Source organism: Pipra filicauda, unplaced genomic scaffold (assembly GCF_003945595.2).
Source record: "Pipra filicauda isolate LSUMZ 115617 unplaced genomic scaffold, ASM394559v2 scaffold232_size1229904_pilon, whole genome shotgun sequence".
Lineage (NCBI taxonomy): Eukaryota > Metazoa > Chordata > Aves > Passeriformes > Pipridae > Pipra > Pipra filicauda.
The window spans coordinates 9,115-29,538 of record NW_024104346.1 but is presented as its reverse complement, the minus strand read 5'-3'; the positions used below and the strand labels follow the sequence as shown (position 1 = coordinate 29,538).

General features: G+C 64.6%; 1 protein-coding gene across 1 annotated transcript; it reads left to right on the top strand.

Moving 5' to 3' along the window:
• Positions 1 to 8,160: 8,160 nt before the first annotated feature.
• On the top strand, positions 8,161 to 20,424 carry KCNQ4 (potassium voltage-gated channel subfamily Q member 4). Its single transcript, XM_039381584.1, has 14 exons — positions 8,161 to 8,267; positions 11,090 to 11,180; positions 11,812 to 11,938; positions 12,657 to 12,832; positions 12,912 to 13,037; positions 13,149 to 13,259; positions 13,391 to 13,486; positions 13,725 to 13,813; positions 14,969 to 15,118; positions 17,671 to 17,888; positions 17,997 to 18,099; positions 18,182 to 18,313; positions 18,477 to 18,612; positions 18,729 to 20,424. Exons 1-14 carry the CDS (start codon positions 8,161 to 8,163, stop codon positions 18,945 to 18,947), a joined length of 1,881 nt encoding a protein of 626 aa, XP_039237518.1. The 3' UTR covers positions 18,948 to 20,424.

Genomic DNA, 20,424 nt, shown 5'->3' with positions numbered 1-20,424 from the left:
GGGTTGGCTGCTGGCAGCTGCCCTTCCCCGGGGCTGCCACCCCCAGCCACCCCATTCCAAGGAAAACTCCCTGTGCTGAAGGTCACACTGCCACCCTGGGGACCAGGTCCCAGAGGGCCACCAGGTGTGAGAGGCAGGTAAAGGCACCGTCCTGTCACGGGCTCTGGGGTCACCACCTGCAGCCAGCGCTGGAAAACTGTTCCCTCGGGGATCAGCTCTGGCTCTTCTCTCCCGCGGGACTCGGATCCATCTTCCCAGGGACCTGCTGCCACCGGCGGGAAGTGGCTGTGAACTGGAGAGCCCAGGGGTGCAGAGCTCTCTTGGAGTCCCCATCCATTTTTCCTCCCTCACCTTTGGAGATGGGAAGAGGAGCCGAGTCCCTGCCCTGTCCCACCCCCCGTTGCAGCAGAGTGGGGTGGGATCATCCCTGTTCCTCCTGTGGGGCTGCTCTGGGATGTGCCCCCGCTCCTGGTGACACTGGCACCGCTCCCAGCTCGGGGCCAGGGCAGTGAGCTCTGGGATGGCCCCACAGCAGCGCCAGGACCTGGACTGGGGGCTCCGCTGGTTTTGGGGCAGAGCAGCCCCCAGCCCAGAGGGCAGTAGGCAGGAGGGAGCAGAGGGAGGCCTGGGTGTCCCAGACACTTTGTCAGAGCGTGGTGAGCAGCGATGCCAGGAGCTCACTGCCCTGGGATGAGGCCAAGCCTCCCGGGAAGCAGGTGCTCCACAGCCCTTCCCAGTCCCCTGCCGCTGTCCCTGGACAGTGCCATCCCTGGGACCCCTGGAGCCCCCAGCTCTGCCCATCCTGCTCACCCAAGTCAGGCTCCCCCACACACGAGGACTGGGTGCATCCTCCCCTCCGCAGTGTCACCCCCATGACCCCCCAGCACCCCCAAATCTGGGGGGCCAGGCGGGGCTTTTCTCCCATCCCTGTCCCCCCATGAGGGGTCCCAACTGCCCCAGTCCCACCGGTCCTTCTCCCCACCCCGCAGCTCTGCAGCTGCATTCCAGGCCTGCAAAACTTACTGGAAATCCTGTAGATGCAAATCCTGGCCTCCAATCCGTGCCAGGAACTTGAGCTGCAATCCCGAGAGGGCAGCAGGCTCCGAGCGCTCGGGCCTCCCCCTTGCCTTCCCCCGGCCTCGGGAATCCTCCTTAAAGTCTCCCCAGAGTGGGGAACACCAGTGGCTCTGTGGGACCCCCACAGCTGGGGGCAAGCGGGGGGCAAAGCCAGCAAATCCTGGGATGGCTTCCCAAAACCTCCACTGGTTCTGACAGCTGGTGCTGTGTTGATTCAGACTCTCTGGCTCCCCTCCAAAACCTCCCAGCTCCAGGCTCCATGGAAGTTCCCAGCGTTTGGGCAGGTGGGGAGGTGTGGATGGGACCTGCCCACTGCGTGCAGAGACCCACAGCCCTGGGAACAAACCACCTCCCACCCGCCCTGGGTCACCTCCAGCGAGTGCCCACCTTGGTCCAGAGTCCTTTCCAGGTCACCTTAACCCTCCACAGCCCCGAGGCTTTAATCAATCCCAGGTGAAACCTAAACCTCCTCCCGAGGGGAATACGCTGAACAGAACGCAGCGGGATGAAGGTCAGGAGCATCTGCTGGGGGGTGAGACGAGCTGGGGGGATGCTCAGGGCGCTGTGTCCCCTTGGGGAGCACGTTTTGGGGGGGCTGCAGGGGTTAGGGTTGGAGGGGAGCACAGAGGAGACATGTGGGTTCTCCAAAGGTGTGAGAGCACGTGGACGCTGCCAGGATGGGGTGTTTGCCTCCGGCTTGCTTGGAAAGGGAATTCCCAGCAGCCTGCCTGGTTTCCCTGCTGTTGGTGGGAGGTTGTGTGGAGCCGAGGGGAATGAGGTGGGAGAGCCAAGGGCTGTGGGTGTTGGCTGGGAGAACTCGGAGCCTGGCTCAAGGCTGAGTCTCCGGAGGGTGGGTGGGTGTGGACACAGGATGCTCCACTGCCTCCAGAGCTGCTCCATCTCCTCCAGAGATGCTCCAACCTGCGTGGGTTGGGCGGCTCACTCTCACTCTGGGATGTGTTTGGGATGCAGTGTGGGATGTGCTTTGGGATGTGGTTTGGTTTGGGATGCGCTTCGGTTTGGGATACAGTGTGGGGTGTGGTTTGGGATGTGGTTTGGGATGCGATGTGGGATGCAGTTTGGGATGTGGTTTGGGATGCGATTCGGTCTGGGTTGCAGTTTGGGATGCAGCTGGGATGTGGTGTGCGCTGCTCACTCCCGGGATGCTCCACACCCCGTGCCCGCGCGCAGCAGGACACCCCCAGTCCCCAGAGACCCCGCGGGGTCCCCTCACCGGACCGGGGGGTGCCCGCGGCTCATCCACCCCCCGCCCCATCCCCTCCACCCCCGGGGGGTGCCGCCGCCTCTCCCGCATCCCCGCATCCCCCTCTCGGCGCCCGCCCCGTCCCGCGGAGCCCCGGGGGCGGGGGCCAGGTACGGCGGGGCGGGCCGGGCGGGCGGGGGAGGCGGCGGGGGAGGGCCCGGCGGCGGCGGCGGGCAGCTAAAGGCAGGTGGCCCCGGGAGCGGCCCCGGGCTGGCTCGGGGGTCCCGCGCTGGCCGGGGCCATGCGGCGGGCGGCGGCCTGAGCGGGGCGGCCATGGCCGGGGAGCGGCGGCCGGCGCTGACGGCGGTGCGGACCGAGGGCGCGGGGACCCCCGCGGGCGGCCCCGGCCCCGCCGGCGGGACCCCCCCGCCGCCACCCCCGCCCCGCCGCCGGGGGCTGCTGGCGGGGCCGCGCCCCGGAGCCGCCCCCCGCCCCGCCGGGGCCCCGCGCTGCTGCCGCCGCCGCCTCCAGAACTGCCTCTACAACGTGCTGGAGCGGCCCCGAGGGTGGGCTTTCATCTACCACGTCTTCATGTGAGTACCGGGGCTGGAGGGGGGCTCGGGGGGGTCCCCGGTGCCGGTGGGGCGGCGGGGAGCGGGCGCTGCCGGGGGAAGGAGCGCCCGGAGCTCCGGGAGCACCGCGGGGCAGCCGCCGCTCCCCGCGAGCCCCCCCGGGCTCCGCCGGAGAAGTTTCTCCACCGGGAGCGTCCGGCGGGGGGGACGCGCCGGTTCCCGCTCCTGCCGCCGCTCCCGGTGCCGCTCCCGGTGCGATGGGAGCAGCGCGATGGGGGATCCGCCACCCGGGGGGACCCCGGGCGGGGTGAGTCCTGCGGCGGATCCGGTGCGAGGAGCTGAGCTCGTCCCCGGGGATGGGACTCGGTCCCCTCGGTGACCCGGAGCCCCTTCCCGGTGGCACAGCAGGGAACCGGGTCACCGTCCTGCTCTGCCGCTGTCCCAGGCCGGGGTCTCTGAGCCTGGGAAGACCCTCAAAGGCAGGAGCCCCCCGAGGGCTCCAGCAGGTCTGGGTGGGAGCAGGGACCCTGTCCTGTCGTGCGTTGGGACAAGGCAGAAGTGCCAGCCCAGCACCCCCAGACCCGAGTCCGGGTGGGATGGGGGGCAGTGGGGGTGTTCTTGTCCCTGCTGTACCCCGGGAGCTGTGCCCGTTCCTGGGTCACTGTTGGTCCCCAGCACTGGAACATCCCTCTCCAGAGCCGGAGCCCGGGATGCTCCCAGGAGCACACCTGCTCCCTGCCCTGCTCAGTGTGTTTTCCCAGGCACTGTGATGCTGCTCCAGCTTTCCTTGCTGGATTTGAGCATCCAAAGGCTCTTGCCAAGCAGAAGCTTCTCCAAGACGAGCAGGCTCAGCTCAGGGCTGGGGAACAGCTTCAGCCCCTCGGGGTTGTTTCCTCAGGGGGCTGTAACGGGGCTGCAGAGTTGGGGTGTCCATAACCCACTGGGAGGCCGTGGGGAGAGAGGGAGGCTCCGTGCTGGGGGATTATTTTGGATTTCCCAACCTGGGACCCCCCCGCTCTGCTCCGGTGGCACTGCTGGGACACCGCGGGGACACTGCCAGGACATCACTGCCCCGGCCACGGGGAAGGAGGTGTTTTCCCTCTTTGGCTGGTGTGTGCCAGGTGTGTTCATGGTGCCGTGGGCTCGGACCCTCTCTGGGAACGTGAGCCCAAATGTTGCCTCCTTCCCTCTGCCCCGGAGCGGTGCCGCGGCGCTGCGTCGTTCCCGGGGTGTGCGTGAGCTGGAGCTCGTTAAGAGGCAGGAAAATGGGTCTTGCCTAAGTTAGCACATCGAGCTGGCAGGATGAATTTGTCACTGGATAAAAGGGCACCTGAGCTCCCCAGGGAGCTGCGAGAGGAGCCCGGGGCCCATTTGTAACGCCTGCGACACCTCCGCAGTGGGCTCCCGCCAGAATTCCTGCGTGGAAAATACCACCCTTGGAAGAGCTTCTCCTGCAAGGAATTAGAGATGGCAGCCAAAGCCCCTGCCAGGGGAGGGAATCAGACTCTATGGCGTAGGTGCTCATGGGCTGTGGAACAGAGATGCTCCTGCTCGTCTCACAGCGGGGCCGTGCGTGTCCTTCACCGCTTCGTCCTCGTGATCTGAGCGTGTTTTGCCCCAGAAACAACCCAGCAGCTCCTCTTGCAGGGCCCACCAAGCCCCTCCAGACCCTGCTGGGCCTGGCCCCAGCTCTTGGGTGATGGGCTTTGTCCCACAAGATGGTGCAGCCATCGAGAGCAGGAGCAAAGCACCTTCAGCCTTCGCTGGGGAGGGTTTGTGTTCACTTGCTCACTTCATTTTAGGGCCGAGGCAGCTGCAGGGCAGAGTCCTGCCAGGGACCCCCTGAAGCCTGTGGGAAGACACCACAGTGGGTGCAAGGTGTGGACATCTGTTCTGTGAAAGCCTTCCCTGTAACTGCTGCTCATTTCTGGCTCCTTCCAAGTTGTGTTGTGGGGTTTTTTTTCCTCTCCCGCAGCAGATGGGAGCTGCTAAGCTGTTGCAGTGGTGTTGAAGTTCTCAGGGATGATTTGTGTGCCTCGATACCTTTGTCTTTTTTTTTTCCTACAAAAGAGGAAGAAGGTGTTACCCCCACCCGGGGGGTAACTGAGGCGGGGGGGGATGGAGCCCCCGGCCCGAGGTCGGGGCAGTGCTGGGGGCAGAGCCGTCCCCTGAGTGGCGGCTGCGCTGCCTCCCCCGGGCAGTCTTGGCTCCGAGGCAGGGCTGGGAACTGCTAAAATGGAAATACCCGCTGAGAAGTGACGCGCTTCCCTCCCCGGAGCAGCTCAGGGCTGGGAGCAGGAGCCGGGCTGAGCCCATCCCGTTTATTGACCGACTTCAGCCTCTTTCTGTCGGCAAATTGATCCCAAACGACTCCTTGAACCAGCGCCTGCTCCGGGCTGGGTGGTTTGGTGGCTGCACCATCTCTGCAGCCCCTGAGCCTCCTGCCAGCTCTGCCTGGGGGTGGTGTGGGCAGGGGTGCCCGTGCAGGTGGAAAGCCAAGGTTCTGAGGTGTGTGGAGTTGGCTGACCACCTCCAGCCCCTCCAGCCCCGCACTGACCATGGCACAGCCGCGCTCGCCGGGCTCACAAAGCTGAGTTTTGCTTGGAATGAGACTTTCTAGCCCCGGAGCTTATGGAGGAAATCCAGGAGCGAGCCCAGAGCATTAACTGAAAGGCTTTAGAGCCAGAAGGCAAAATATCAACTTCCTTTTCCAATCTCCTCCTCTTCAGCAAGCGGGAAGGCTGTTCCCTGCTCCCGGCAGAGCTGCCGTGGGCTCCTGCCCTTGGCACGGGCACGGCTGTGTGTCCCATCAGTGGGGGCTGCCCTGCCAAGGGGTCTCCTGCAGCCTGGAGCTGCACCACCCAGCTGTCCAGGTGTCCAGTTCCAGCTGTTCCTGCTGCCCACTGTGGCTTGTCCCTGCAGCAACCCCTCCTCACCCACCAGGCCCCCCCACAGTGGCTCTCGGTGCCATCCGGGGCCTGGGAGCTTGTGTTGGTGGTTATGAAACTGCTCCTGGGTGCACCAGGAGCTCAGCTCAGCACTTTTCCCATTCCTAGAGGAACATTTTCATACAGAACAGTTTAACCTGGAGCAAATTAGGGAAGACTGAGCCAGCAGCACCAGTAACAACCGCAATCCCCTGCCTGGAGCAGTGTCCCCCCTGCCAGGGCCAGTCCCCTGCCTGTGCCGTTGGTGGCACCTTGCCTGGGTTTTATTTGCCTTGTGGAAGTGTCACCCTGTGCCTGGGGCAGGAGGGGACAGGAGCACAGAGCTCCATCCTTGTCCTTGCTGCGTGTTTGGTGCCGTTGGATCCCCATGGACGTCGTGGGGACAGAAGGGTGGCAGGTCCTGTCAGAGCCCCGGTGCAATCCTGGCACTGGCTGGGTGATGCCAGGCAGGGCTCTCCTCGGCTCAGGGCTGGCCAGGCACCTTGGGGCCGTGGGAAATCCCAGCTGGCTCAGGGCAGGAGGACAGAGGGGGTGGGATGTGTCCCCTGTGCTCTGGGCAGGGACCAGGGTGCTGGCAGCTCGTCTGTCCCAGAGCATCCCTGTGCTCGGATCCTGTTATGGCAGAGGGCTGAGGTGGGCAGAGGGTCTGTCACCCCCACTTTTGTGTCCCCTGCCTCGTCACACCCCTCCACCACTGCTTGCAGAGTAGGAAAGCCCTTCCCTGCCATGCCGGGGATGGCACTGTGGTCACTGCCCGCAGCAGCCCCAAATCCCAGCCCTTGCCATCCCACCCAGGACTGTTCAGAGGGCTGGAGCCCTGGCTGCTTTGCAGGGAAGCTGCTCCATCCCTGCTCAGCGCTGGCCCTCCGGCGCCTGCTCGGAAAAACCTCATTTCAAACTCCAGGCGTTTACCTTGTCCCCCCCAGGGCTGTGGGGGTGCCACGGGCACAGCCAGAGGGGCTGGAGGCTGTGCCCCCTGTGCCCTTTGAGGGCTGGCCCCGCTCGCCTTTCCTGGGTTTGAAACGGGAGCTGGTTTGGGGGCAATGCCAGCGGGAAGAGGAGCAGGCACAGCACTTTCCCGGGCCCGGCGCGGTGTCACCGGGGCATAAAATTAAGCGGCTTCGGCGCAACATGAAACTGTGCATTGATTTTCCTTCCTGGCTTTTTCCCTTTTCCCGTTTTGCTGCTCCTGTCGGACCCCCCCCAGCCCAGCACGGGAGGTGCCAGTTTTGAGGACGGGATTGAGCCCCATTGCCAGGGGGTGCTTCACTGCCAGGGGGTGCAGGGGTGGTGCTGAGTCACCCTGGAGAGCTTTTGGATCTTTGTCGTCCTCCCCCCCCCCCGACAGCAACCCCCGGGGTGAGCTCTAAACCTGCCCCCTCTGCCTGTGGGTGCTGCTGCCCTCCCTGCTTTGGGGGTCCCATCCTGCCTGGACTTCTTGGGGCCGCTCATGTTTCTGCACCCCAAATGTCCCCATCCCATCCCTCCCTGGGCGCTGGAGGAGGGTGCCAGCCCCGATCCCTCCCCAGGGGTGCCAGGCCCAGCGGGCACAGGAGGTGCCCTGGAAAACACTCTGGTTTCTTCCCCCCCCCTCCAGCCCAGCTCTTTGCCAGATGATTCAAGAGCAAAACTATCTCGGCTGCTCCGTGTGAGTGTCTTGGCACCATCCACAGGAGCCTTGTGACCGTGCTCCCCGTGGGGACCGCGGGGCCGGGGGGCTGGGGGTGGCACTGGGGTGCAGACACGTGCCATGCCAGCGTGATGGACAATGCCATCAGCGGGATCTGGCTCCCAAAGAACAAAGGTGTTGGGGCCACGGGCTCGTGTGTGCTGTGGGACGTCATCTGGACGTCACCCTGCTGCCGTGGGTGCTGCCGGGTCCCTGCCGTGGGATGCAGCCTGAAGACAGGCTCTGCATCCCAGCTCTGCTTCCAGCCTCTGTCAGGGCACTGGGAACACCCCATCCTGCCTCACCCCTGGCTGTGGGGGCGAGGAGGGCTCTGGGAGCAGCGCTCTTCCTCTGCTCTGCTGATAACAGGGCCGGGCTCTGAGCGTGTGCTGGGGTTTGTGGTGTCAGAGGTGCAGCGGGGCTGGACGGCTCCCGACTCCAGCTCTGGTTTCCCCGACCGTGGGGAAACACTCGGAGCTTTTCTGCTTCTCTTCTTTGCGGCGTGGGACGGACCCTGCCATGGTTACGGGCGCAAACAGGGCCGCTACACCCCGGTTATTTATATCCCCTGGAGCAGACAGGCCTCCTGCTCCACCTCTCCTGGAGGGCTGCTGGGGCGAGGGATGGGGATTTATGGGACACGCTGTTTATACAGCTGCAGAGGGTGCTCGGGGAGCTGGACCTCGCGGGATGGGGAGCCTGGAGGGTGAAACACCATCCCCATCCTCATCCCCACCAGAGCCGGGCTCGGGCAGTTTTGCTCTAAACAGGCGGTTCCAGCGGTGGCACAGCTGTGGGTACGGCCCGGGGCACCGTGAGGGGGCCAGGCTTGGCCGGGGAAGGGAGTCGTGCCGTTCCCGGAGCCTGCCTGCTCGCTCATCCCATGGCTGGGCTGTTTATCCTGCGGCGCGTGGTGTTTTCCTTCCGCTGAGTTATCACCCGGCACCGCCTGTGCCCCCGGCTCGGGGCTTCCCTGCAGGGCAGGGCAAAGCGGGGGCCGGGCCAGCCCTGCCGGGGCACGGGGCACCCAGTGTCACCCCCGTCCCCGTGCTGGGGGCTGGGGGACACAGCTGGGCGGGCTGTTCCAGCCCCATCCCGCCGCACAGGCTCCGAGGATCGCGGCCCGTCGGCAGCGGGTGCCACGGCACAGCTCGTCCCCGGCTATACCGGGGTGCAGCCGGGTGGGCACTGGGTGCCAACCGGTGCCCCCTTGCCCAGCACAGCTCTTCACCATCCGGGACCGACTTGGCCCTGCTTCCCCTGAGCTCAGCAGCTTTCCCAGCTCACCTGTTCCTCCGCCGGCTCGGGAAGCAGCATATGGCAGAGTCCACCCTAATGAAGATTAATGGGAGGAGATTCACCTGCTCCGAGCCGGGCCCCTGCCGCGTTTTAATTATTATTTTGGGGAGGAGTGTTGCTGCAGACGGGCTCTGCTCCTGCTGGGTGACAGCAGCCGGAGGGGCCCGTCCCTGTGCCCAGGCTGCTGGTGGCACATCCCGTGGCACATCCCCTCCCGTGCTGGCAGGGAGGGGTGTGGGACTCTGCGGGGAGGGGGCTGGAGATGGGAAGTTTATTGGGGAGAGGTGAAACAGTGGCTCAGCTACAGCAGCATCTGCTCCCTCCATTCCCCAGGACGCTGGAGCAGGGGAACGGGGAGACAGCGAGGCTCCTGCCGGGTGCTATCCCACTATCTCTGCCCTCTCCCCATTTCCCTGGCGGCGTTCCTTGTTTTTTCACCCCCCTTGGTAGGTGGGAAGAGCAGTGAATTGGGGTGGGGATCCTGGTGCTGCCGGCACACCGTGGTCTTTGACGGAGGGGTCGGTGTGGGATACCCCCCTTGTAGTGGGGTGGAGCTGCTGAGAGCAGCATTCCTGCCCCGGAGGAAGGGGGGAATGCTGATTCCCGGCTTCCCGCGCCGCCTTCAGGCATCTGACCCTTCCCTAAGCCGCTTAGGCGCTGCCGGCGGCCGGGCCGGGGCGTTTGCCCAGGCTTTACGAGTTAATTCCTAGCAGGTGATGCGTTCTCAGGAAGTTTCTTTCCCAGCCGGCCCCGTGGGGCCTCTCATGCCTGTATCCTTCCACAAATCCCGTGGGATGCCGAGGGGGCCGGGTGGGAGGCATCCCCACCGCGGCGGGGCAGGTTTCCAACACGGTGGGTGACATGTGGGGCTCCGGCTCGGTACCAGAGCCAGGGCCACCCACAGCAGGTCCCCGTGGGATCAGCGTGTGCCCGGGCCTCGGAGACCCCCCCCCTGCACCGCTCCCTGGATGAGGAGGGAGGCACAAATCTTTGCAGGCTGGGAGATTTCTGCCTTCTCTTCTGCTTTGTGCTTCGCTGCCCGTGTAATTGCCTGCGAAATCCTGCTTGGATAATCTTTGTTGCTGATGATGCACAAAGCTGAGAGCTCTACCCTGGGCTGTGTTTTCCTCCTCAGCCCGGTGCCCAGTGCTCCCTGCCCACAGCACGGGGGCACCGCTGTGCCCGCAGGGGTTAATTCCAGAACTGCTGTGCCGGAGGAAAGAGCCCCAATTAATAATTCAGAGGGAGAAGGAACTGGCTCCAACCTTCTGCCTTGCGGGTGAGGAGTGCCCGGGAGAGGAGCATCGTCCTCTGCAGCGAGGGCAGGGCGGTGACAAGGCTGTGACACCCCGGGCCCCTTCGTGCCTGTTGGTGTGTGGCTCCAGCTCTCCCTCCTCCATGATCTGCATCCAGCACTTCTCCCATTCCCTGTGGTTTCTCTGCTGTCGGTCCCATCTCCAGCAGCACTTTTGGGGGAAGGGGAACCCACCTGTCCCCTTTAGGCTGGGCATTGAGTTTTGGGTGCTACTCCCCAGCCCCACTGTGGGGTGACGGTGCTGGAGGGGGGGGAGATGGGTGCCCACCAGCTCGGGGACAGGGTGCCAGGGCCACTGCCAGCCTCAGCCAAGCCATCCCAGTGCTGCCCAGTGGGACATGGGTTCCGGGAGCCGGCTCTGATGGAGCAGTGGCCCTTTGCCGTCACGTGGGCCCGTGGCACAAGCCCTCCACTTTCCTTTTTTAGAATAGCTGGATCAGGGGAAAAAAATGTATTTTTGGAGTTTCATTTGCTTCAGCTTCAGAGTCTACTTCTTTCCACACCCCCCCCCTCCTTACTTTAAATGGGCCAAAGCCCCTGTTTCCTGAGCCCAGTGCTCGGGGATGAACAGCCCCGGAGCAGCTCCCTGGGGACCCTTCCCCTGGGTCGGCTGTTCCCAGGTGGTCCCCGTGGCCCTGGCAGGTCCCCATGGTGGCAGTGGTGCTGGGGACAGTCTGGAGAAGCTCTGGTCCCCTTTCTGCCGCAGCAAAACTCTCCACGGTGTGGGACCCCTCATCTCCCTCCCTGCCTTTAATTAAGAGCCGGCAGGGCCGAGGTGGAGCCTGGCACCAAGCCCCACGGCTGCTCCCGGGCTCCCCAGTGGCTCCATGCCACCATCTAGGGGCAAACTGTGTCTCTGGTGGCTCAGCCACGGCCGTGGAGGTCTTGGCTGGGGGGCTCAGGCTGCAAGTGGGGGGCAGCACTGTGGGCTGGGCTCCCCTGGCTGCCCCAGTGCTCGGGTCCCCCGACCACCCTGGTGCCCTCACTGACACTCTGCCCTTCCAGATTCCTCCTCGTCTTCAGCTGCCTGGTGCTGTCGGTCTTCTCCACCATCCAGGAGCACCAGAAACTGGCCAACGAGTGCCTCTTCATCCTGGTAAGTGATGCAGGAGCAGGGCTGGGGCTTGAATTCCCCCTCCCCACATTGCACCCTGAAAGACTCGGTCAAGATCACGGACAAAACTCCTCCGACCCTTTCCCAGCCCGGACGTCCCCGATGATCCAACGATGGCAGCCTCTCTGGCACGCTGGGGTGGAACTGGGGGTGGCCTTGCTGGGGGCGTCCCCACGGCTCAGGGGGGGTCCATCCCGCCACAGTCCCTCTGTGCTGCAGAGAGGCATCAACCGCTGGAAAAGGCAGGGCAGGAGGGGCTAAAAAAGGCAACTTTCCCCCAAACTGTCAGAAAGAGCTGACGCGGGACTTCTCCCGAGTGATGGAGACTAAATTGGGAAGGTCCTTGTGACTTTCCTGCGAGTAAGCAGAACGGGGGCTTGTTCGTGCGAGAGGTAGGAGGACAATGCTGACGGTGGAGGAAAAGGACCCAGCTCAGAGTGAGGCAGGAGAGCCGGGACGCTCAGACAGCCCCGACGGCTGCGGCTCCCGTCTCACCGCCCCCGTTCCCCCGGGACGGCTCCCGTGGCCTTGGGGGGACACCATAGCACTATTTCAGGTTGTGCCCCCCCAAGCTGAGTTCCCCTGCCCCCTCTCGCCCCCCTCTGCCCCTCAGGAGTTCGTCATGATCGTGGTGTTTGGCATGGAGTACATCATCCGCGTCTGGTCCGCCGGCTGCTGCTGCCGCTACCGGGGCTGGCGGGGACGGTTCCGCTTCGCCAGGAAACCCTTCTGCGTTATAGGTATGGGGCTGTGCTGGTTTAAAGGTGAACCAGCAGGGGAAACGAACCCAACTCAAAAGAGAGATTACAAGTCAGAATAACAATTTAATGAAATAATACAATAAGTACGATTATACAGGCAAACAATCGGTTTTAACCCACAAAACCCAAGTGTATAACCCAGCACCCTGGGGATGAACAGAGTGGTGTTCGTTGGGCCCCCTGAGTCCAAAGTAAAAGGAGAGGGGAAAACACCTGTTGGTGAGAGTGCTGGTGCAGTCTGGTCGAGAGTGGTGGTCTGTAGTCTGGTTGAGAGTGGTAGTTGCAGTCCGGTTGAGAGTGGTGGTCTGCAGTCTTCCTCTGGATCCCACGAGTGGTTAAAAAAGTCCCAAGACCCCAAGCTTATATATCCTCCAGTTCAGGCAGGAATGCCCAGTCCCTCCCTCAGGGCGGGGAGTTCCACACTGGGTGTGAGGACAGGAGCATCCTCCTATCTCCCAGGCCTCTTAACACCCAGTTTATGGCCTGAGGAGTCAGGAGTGCTCTGGGCAGAGGGTGTAAATGGTCCATTGATAGCAGTTCCTGGGAAATGGCATGGAAGGCTATGGAATACACAGATTTGGGTTACACCCACACAGCGATGAACTGGTCCCAGCTGTTCTAACTAAGACATGGGTTTTGGGGGGTGGCAGCGTTTGGGAAAAGCCCCACGCCCCCGACCTTGGTTTCCCCCTGCCAGATTTCATCGTCTTCGTGGCCTCGGTGGCCATCATCGCCGCCGGCACCCAGGGCAACATCTTCGCCACGTCCGCGCTGCGGAGCATGCGCTTCCTGCAGATCCTGCGCATGGTGCGCATGGACCGCCGCGGCGGCACCTGGAAGCTGCTGGGCTCCGTCGTCTACGCCCACAGCAAGGTGAGGAGGCCCCGTCCCGGCGCGGCCCCCGCGCCCCCCAACCCGAGCCCGCCTCACCCCTCGTGCCCCTTCCCCCCAGGAGCTCATCACCGCCTGGTACATCGGCTTCCTCGTGCTCATCTTCGCCTCCTTCCTCGTCTACCTGGCCGAGAAAGACGCCAACGTGCAGTTCGCCACCTACGCCGACTCGCTGTGGTGGGGCACGGTAAGCTCGGCCGCCGCGGCCCCCCGGCCCCGGGAGGGGGACGAGGAGGGTGGGATGGGGCCGCGGGGGGAGAGCTCCCTCCAGGCCTCGCCCTGCTCCGCCCCCGGGCAGGTCACGCTCACCACCATCGGCTACGGGGACAAGGCGCCGCAGACGTGGCTGGGCCGGATGCTGGCTGCCGGCTTCGCCCTGCTCGGCATCTCCTTCTTCGCCCTGCCTGCCGTGAGTAGGGCTGGGAGGGGGGTCCCTGCGCCTCGTGCCCCGCAGGAATCGCGGGGGAAAGGGGCAAACCCACCCCTGTGCGGGTGCCAGCCTGTGCCGGCACCCACAGCCCCGTCCCCTCCCGTCCCCAGGGGATCCTGGGCTCCGGCTTCGCCCTCAAAGTGCAGGAGCAGCACCGGCAGAAGCACTTCGAGAAGAGGAGGACTCCGGCGGCAAACCTGATCCAGGTAGTGCAGGGCTGGCGTGTCCTGCCCCATCCCTTCCCAGGAATGCTCTGCTGTGCCCCCTCTCCTCCTCTGCCTGCCTCTGCCTGCCTCTGCCTGCTGCAGGGAGCACCCAGACCCTGTGTCCAACACTTGGCTCCTTTGGGCTGGGCTCTGTGGTGGCCGGGGGGATGGAGGGGTCAGTGGGGGGTAGGTCTCACCTCCCGACTGATCCCGATTCCCGTGGTCTCTCTCCCTGCAGGCTGCCTGGCGCCTGTACTCCACCGACGTCAGCCGGGCGTACCTGACGGCCACGTGGTGTTACTACGACAGCCTGCTGCCCACCTTCAGGTAGGCAGGGCAGGGGACAAGGGCTGAGGGGCTCCTGGGGGGGTCTCTGTGGGGATGAGCAGCCCAGGAGGCCAGGAGGGACCATGTGGAGCCGCCGAGGGCTCGGTGGGGTCAAGCAGCACGGACACTTTCCTCAGCCCTGGATCGCTGGAGCACAGCATCTGCTGGAGTGTCCAGCACCCTCCTCCACCCTCATCATCCTCACAGCACCCAGCACTCATCCCACCCTCTCGCCCCATCCATTGCCTTCCTCCAGCACCACTGTGGGGAACAGGACGGTGTCACCCGCCACAGGGAGCCCCTGGCTGGGGACATGGAGCTGCAGCCGGATGGGAGCCGGCTCCGAGTGTAGACCCAGATGGACATGGCAGGACCCAGTGGGAGCCCCATGGCCCATCCCTGCAGAGTTCTCCCTCCCATGGCCCCTGGGATGTAGTTGGGTGGATCAAAGAACCTCCAAAGCTTTTCCAGACTCTCTGTGTGTCCCCATCACCCCGAGCTCACCAGGGTTTGCCACCCCTGTGCCTCATCCCTGCCTGTGCATCCTGCCCTGCTCCACCCTTGTGTTCCTTTGCAGGGACAAATTCGTTCTTCTTCTGTTCCACTTTGTTTTTCCAAAGACAGGGCTCTTAACAGCCCCAACAGCGAGTTCCTCTGGTCCCTGACCGAGGAGATGCAGCTTCCCGAGCATCACCACGGAGCCTGGGATCATGGGGGGCTTCACCTGCTGGGCCAGGAGCCACTTCCCCTGCAGTGGGGAGCTGAGATAGAGCCAGACTCAATCCCTGTTGGATCTGAGCTTTTCCCTCCTGGCTACTCCAGCTGTGCCCAGACCCCTGGATCTGATGGTGGCAGGTTCCCATGTCCCCATCCAAGGCGTGTCCTGCCTGTCCCTGCCTGACCCATCCCTCTCAGCACAGGTCCAACCCCTCCTCTCTGTGGGACCCTATCCCAGCTCGCCCTCCCCATCCCCCCCAAATGCCTCAACCTGCTATTAAGAAACTACCTTTTGAACAAAAATATTGATTTTTTTTTTTCTTCTTGTTTTACCCTGGTTTTGCTTTGGTTTGTGCTCAGGAGGACCCGGCGCTGCTCAACCTTGGTTTGCTTTGGAAAATTTAATTTCTCCCTGTTTTTATTTCGCCCCGACCTCAGAGAGCTGGTACTTATGTTTGAGCACTTGCACCGAGTTCGCAACGGAGGATTTAGGAACTCAGAGGTGAAAAAATTGCCTGACAGAGCCCCACCAACTTACCTCTCCTTCACCCCTGCCCAGAAAAGCCTGGCCACGTGTTCAGGGGAAAGGTAGGAGGGGGCAGCCCCCGTGTTCTCCCTCCCCTCTGCTCTGTCTCTTCTGCTCCTCTGTGTCCTCCTGCGATGCCACTGTGGTGCCATCACTGCCAGACTGGACCCCAGCAGTGCCCACCACCCCAAACTGGCCCTGCTCCCCGCTCAGGGCCCTGCTGGGAGTCCATCCTGCTCCTGGCACTGCTTCCAGCACTGTTCCCCGCTCCAGAGCGGGCACGTTTGGTCCTCAAGGACAGACTCTGGGCTGTTGTATCTTTGTGAAGCCCCTTTTTTGTGTGGCTATAGCACGGGGATCTGGCACAGGGGAACCAACCGTGGCAGAAAACACCCTGGCAGAGGCAGTGCTGCCATGCTGTGGGGATGGGGCCATGTGGCCTCACTGCAGAGCCAGGCAAGGAGCAAAACCCAGAGCCTGTGGTGTGAGAAGGGCTGCCCCTGCCCCTGGCAGTGGGAGCAGCGATGCTGAGCTGCCCCAGTGCCCACCAGAAGAGGCAAGAGGGGGTCAGGGCTACCATGCTGCTGGTGGTGGCTGCTCTGCCCCGTGTCCCCGCTCCCCTTGGCTGAAGAGCATCCTGGAGACCCCGGTGGCCAGAGCACTGGCACATTGGCACAGGGCCCTGGGCCAGCAGCAGGGTGAGGTGGGGGGAGGCACCGTGCCTCGGTGTCCCCTGTGCTGCCAGATGTGGCACAGTGTGGGTGAGTTTGGGCTCAGGGGGCTCCCTTGCAGCAGCACCAGCCTGGGCTCGGTGTCCCGGTGACCAGGGGAAGGACTGCACCCCCTTTCCGGGGGGCCCGAGCCCCCCCCACCTCCTCCGCGAGCATCACCTCTCATAACATCTCATCTTCTCTCTCTCCTCCCCTCTCCTGCTCACCCCTCTCCTCTCCATCCCTCCAACCTCCCCCCCCCCTCCAAACCTCCCGTGCCCCCCCAAAGCTGGAAGGAGGAGGACGTGCAGCCCCACAAGTGTTTGCGGCTCAGGTAACGCTCGGCCCCGGCGGAGGGCGGGGACCGGGGGCGGCGGAGCCCCCGCGGGGTTCGGGGGGTCACCCACGCCCCGTCCCAGCGCTCGGCACCGCGTCCCGTCACCGAAACCTCCTGGCAGAGCCGCGGAACCGGAACAGGCGCCGCGTTTATGCAGGACCTACACAAACAATGCCGCCTCCCCCGGCAGAGGCGGTACCGCGGGGCTGGAGCCGCGGGAGATGCTCAGCGGTGGCACTTCGGGACCCCGCGCCCACGGGCCCGGGGGGTCGGGAATGTGGCCCGGGATGCTGCGCTCCCCCCCCCGGCCACGGCTGACTCTCTTTTCTCCTGTGTCTCTGCCCTGACCCTCCAGCCCCATCTTTAGTGGTAAGAGGAGGCTCTTGCAGACGTGGGGCACGTGGAGACGGAGGTACCGTGTCCTTGCTGCCTGCCCGCGCTGGCTGCCTGCCCGCCCCGGCGGAGAGTGGGACCGGGAAGGGCGGGATGCATGGTGCTCCGTGCCTGGATGCCTGCTGACTGCGGCGTGGGGAGGGCTGGGGAGTGAGGCAGAGCAGGGGGAGGCCGAAGGGGGGGGTCCTTCTGCAGGGCAGGGGGGTCTGTGCATGGCCTGGGCCCAGCGGTCTCTCCCCACTGTCCCCCACCGGCTCCCACAGCAGCCCTGCCTCAGTTTCCCCATCGTGCATCGTGGATGGGGATGCCAAATCCAACCAACTGATGCACCTGGATTGACCCCATCCCACCCCCGTCCTGCAGCCTGGTCTCTCAGGACACAGCCATTCCCATCCTCCAGATCAGCAGCCTGCATGGGGAAGGGCTCTACCCCTGCCTCCACCCTGCCTGTCCCCCTGCCTTGCCCTGTGACTCCTGGCCCAGGAAATCCAGGAGTCTCCCCAGACACTGGGGTTCCACGGATCCTGTCCTGCAGCGTGGGTGGGATTTGCTCCTTGTCCTCCCTGGCTTTGGAGTCCTGCCCCATGCATCCACTTGGCCTCCCGAGGCTCAAGCTGTGCTTGGGGTCCCAGATCGTGCAAAAGGCAGCATTCAGGGGGTGTTTTTGTGTAGGTCCTACATAAATGATGCCTGGTGTTTCCCCCCAGTCCAGTGGAGTGGCTGGTTTTGGGAGCAGAGCTCGTGTTAGGGCAGGAGCAGAGCCTGGATTAGGTGGTGCAGCCTGGAGGAGGAGGAGGAGGGTGCCCGGGGTGCCCTGTGCCAGAGGGGATGGAGCAGGAGCAGGGCTGCTCCCACCAGCCTCTGTCAGTGGCTCTGCCACATGTCCCCCGCTGCCACACCTGTCTGTCCCCACTCTCGCTGTCTGTCTGTCACCTCCTTTCTCTGCTCCTGGCACAAAAATAAAAAGGTGTTCAGAGGAGTTAAACCCCAGAGCTGCCCCCGCCGCGGTACCACCTGCTCCTGGCCTGGCTCGTACCCGTCGCGTGCCAGGGGGCTCTCCATGAGCTCAGCACGGCCGCCCCCGCCACGGTGGGCACCACGTGTGCCCGCTGTCCCCTTCCCCACCCCCCCGGTGACGCCACCTCCCCCCCCCCTCCTCGCTGTCCCCCCACAGCAACAAGATGGGGCTCAAGGAGCGGATCTGGCTGAGCAGCTCCCAGCGGCAGGGCAGCCGCGGCCGCCAGCAGCTGGGGCCCCCTCTGCACCGCTCCCCCAGCACCGAGGACGTGCCCGAGGCCACCAGCCCCACCAAGGTGCAGAAGAGCTGGAGCTTCAACGACCGCACCCGCTTCCGCGCCTCCCTGAGGCTCAAGCCGCGGACCCCGGTTGAGGGTGAGCCCTGGGACTGCTGGTGCGGTCTGGGACACGCTGGGGGGGCTGCAGGTGTTTTGGGGGGGCAGCCCTGGGTCTCTGCCATCCACCTGCTCTTGGCACCCGCAGCCGACTGCCCTCCGGAGGACAGTGGTGAGGAGAAGGGCTCCCACTGCGACCTGACCTTCGAGGACATCATGCCAGCGGTGAAGACCCTCATCCGGGCTGTCAGGTGAGACCGTCCCCTCCCGCACCCCCCGGGCACCTCCCTGTCCCTCCCCGGTGCCCCGCAGCCAGCCTGGGTGTCCCTGCAGGATCCTGAAGTTCCTGGTGGCCAAGAGGAAGTTCAAGGAGACGCTGCGTCCCTACGACGTCAAGGACGTCATCGAGCAGTACTCGGCCGGGCACCTGGACATGCTGGGCAGGATCAAGAGCCTGCAGACACGGTGAGGTGCCCTGGAGCTGGGGGGGTTCCCTGGGTCTCCCACCACGAGATGAGGTGCTGGCCCATCGCTGTGGGTGGGACACATTCCCAGAGCCCTCTCCCCATCCCCTGTGGCCTCACACGCCCTCGAGAGTGACGGGCTCTGTCCCTTCCTTCCCTGCCAGCGTGGACCAGATCATGGGCAGGGGGGCCCTGGCTGTGGACAAGAAGGTGAGGGAGAAGGGGGAGAAGCCGGTGCTGGAGATGGAGCTGGTGGACGAGCTCAGCATGATGGGGCGCGTGGTCAAAGTGGAGCGGCAGGTCAGGAGGGGACACCCCCAGGGAAGGTGCCCCCGTCCCTTTGGCACCCGTGGGATGGGGGAACTGAGATTCCCGGGGGGGGGGACCGGCTCAGCCCCGCCCTGCCCACCCTGCAGGTGCAATCCATCGAGCACAAGCTGGACCTGCTGCTCGGCCTCTACTCCCAGTGCCTCCGCAAGGGCTCCACGAACTCCTTCAGCCTGGCAGCCGTGCGGGTGCCGCCCTGCGAGCCCGACATCACCTCCGACTACCACAGCCCCGTGGACCACGAGGACATCTCAGCCTCCGCCCAGACCCTCAACATCTCCAGGTCGGCCAGCGCCAACATGGACTGAGTGGGAGGCAGTGGGATGGATCCTCCCATGCGGGATGGGGTGCCGGGAATGCTGTGGCACCACCGGCCCTGCCCAGCCCCGGCCCTTGCCGTGTCATTTGAGCCAAGTCTTCCTCTGCGGGGGCACGGCTGCAATGGGGTGCCCGCTCTGGGGGCGCAGTGGGAGCCCATGGCATGGCCAGACCACGCTCTTGGGATGCTCCTGCCCTTCCTGGGGCATGAAACCCCCCCCCCCCCAGCTCCTGAGGCCCTGAGTGCTCCCCAGCCAAGGCGGGGAATGCTCCAAGCTGGCCCAGTCTCCTGGGGTTTGGCTCGTACCCCAGTCCCAGCTCTCAGGACATGTCCAGCTCCCCAGTGGGGTCCTGCCTGGTCCCCCCCGGAACTGAGCTGGGATCACCACCAGCTATGCAAGGTCCCACCTCCCTTCTGCTGCCGGTGCCGAGCGGGGCTGTGGGGGCACAGCCCTGTGTGGTTTGACCTGCATCGCTCGGGGTCAGGGCAGCAGCAGGGCCCCCCCTGTTTGGGGAGTGGGGGTCTGTCCCCCCTCACCGGGCTGCACCTTTCTAGAAGCACAGCAGAGCCTTCTGCCTGCCCGTGCATGCTCCCAGGGCAATATATATATAGAAGATATATATATATAAATATTTATGCAATAATGTCTTAATATGCAACACCCCCGGGAAGAGCAACCTGAGGGGACATAGGCAATAAGCAACCCCCGTGCCAGCTCACAGGGCTGGATCCTGCTGCCTGTGGGGGCCCTGGAGGTCCTGGGGGCTTGGGGCCAGGTGAAAAACCTTCCCCCAAGGGTGGCCCTGGAGCTGTGAAGCTGGGCAGGGGCTGTGGAGGAGGCAGGGATGCAGGTACAGGCGCTGTCCCCAAGGAGCATCCCTCCCTCTCCTGCTCTTGCTTAGAGGATTCCCTCCCTGCCGGGTCCTGCGGTGCTCAGTTTGTCCCTCCCCGTGTCCCTGTCCCCTCCGTGGTCCGGGGAGCATGGGCCGGGCCTGGGGGGGTGACTGCCTGGTGGGGACAGGGGGATCTCCTTGCATGTCACCTGCAGCAGAGCCACAGCAGCTGCTGTGCTGCTCCAGTCCCAGTCCCGGGGCTGGTTTCCAGTCTGGCAGCGCTGGGCTGAGCCAGGCTGGAAGCGATTGTGGTCGTGCCAAAGTTTGCCAGGCTGGAGCTGGCGGCAGCTCCTGCCCAGCCGGGGGTCCTGGGGGGGTGACACCCGCGGTGAGGGATCTGCCCTGGGCTGGCAGGATCCCATCGATCCCCTCGCTGCCAGTGCAGCCCCTCTCTGGGATTCAGACCTTTGCATCCTTGCCCGGCTGTGCCTCTGCTCCTGAGAGTGGGGACCCCCGGCCCTGCTCGTTTTCCGGCCCCCTTAGTGCATGTGGCCAGCACGGGCCGTGCCAGAGCTGCTTGCAGCCCCCCCACCTTGCTCCTGCACCGCCCTGGCCCCCTCCCCTCGCCCCGGG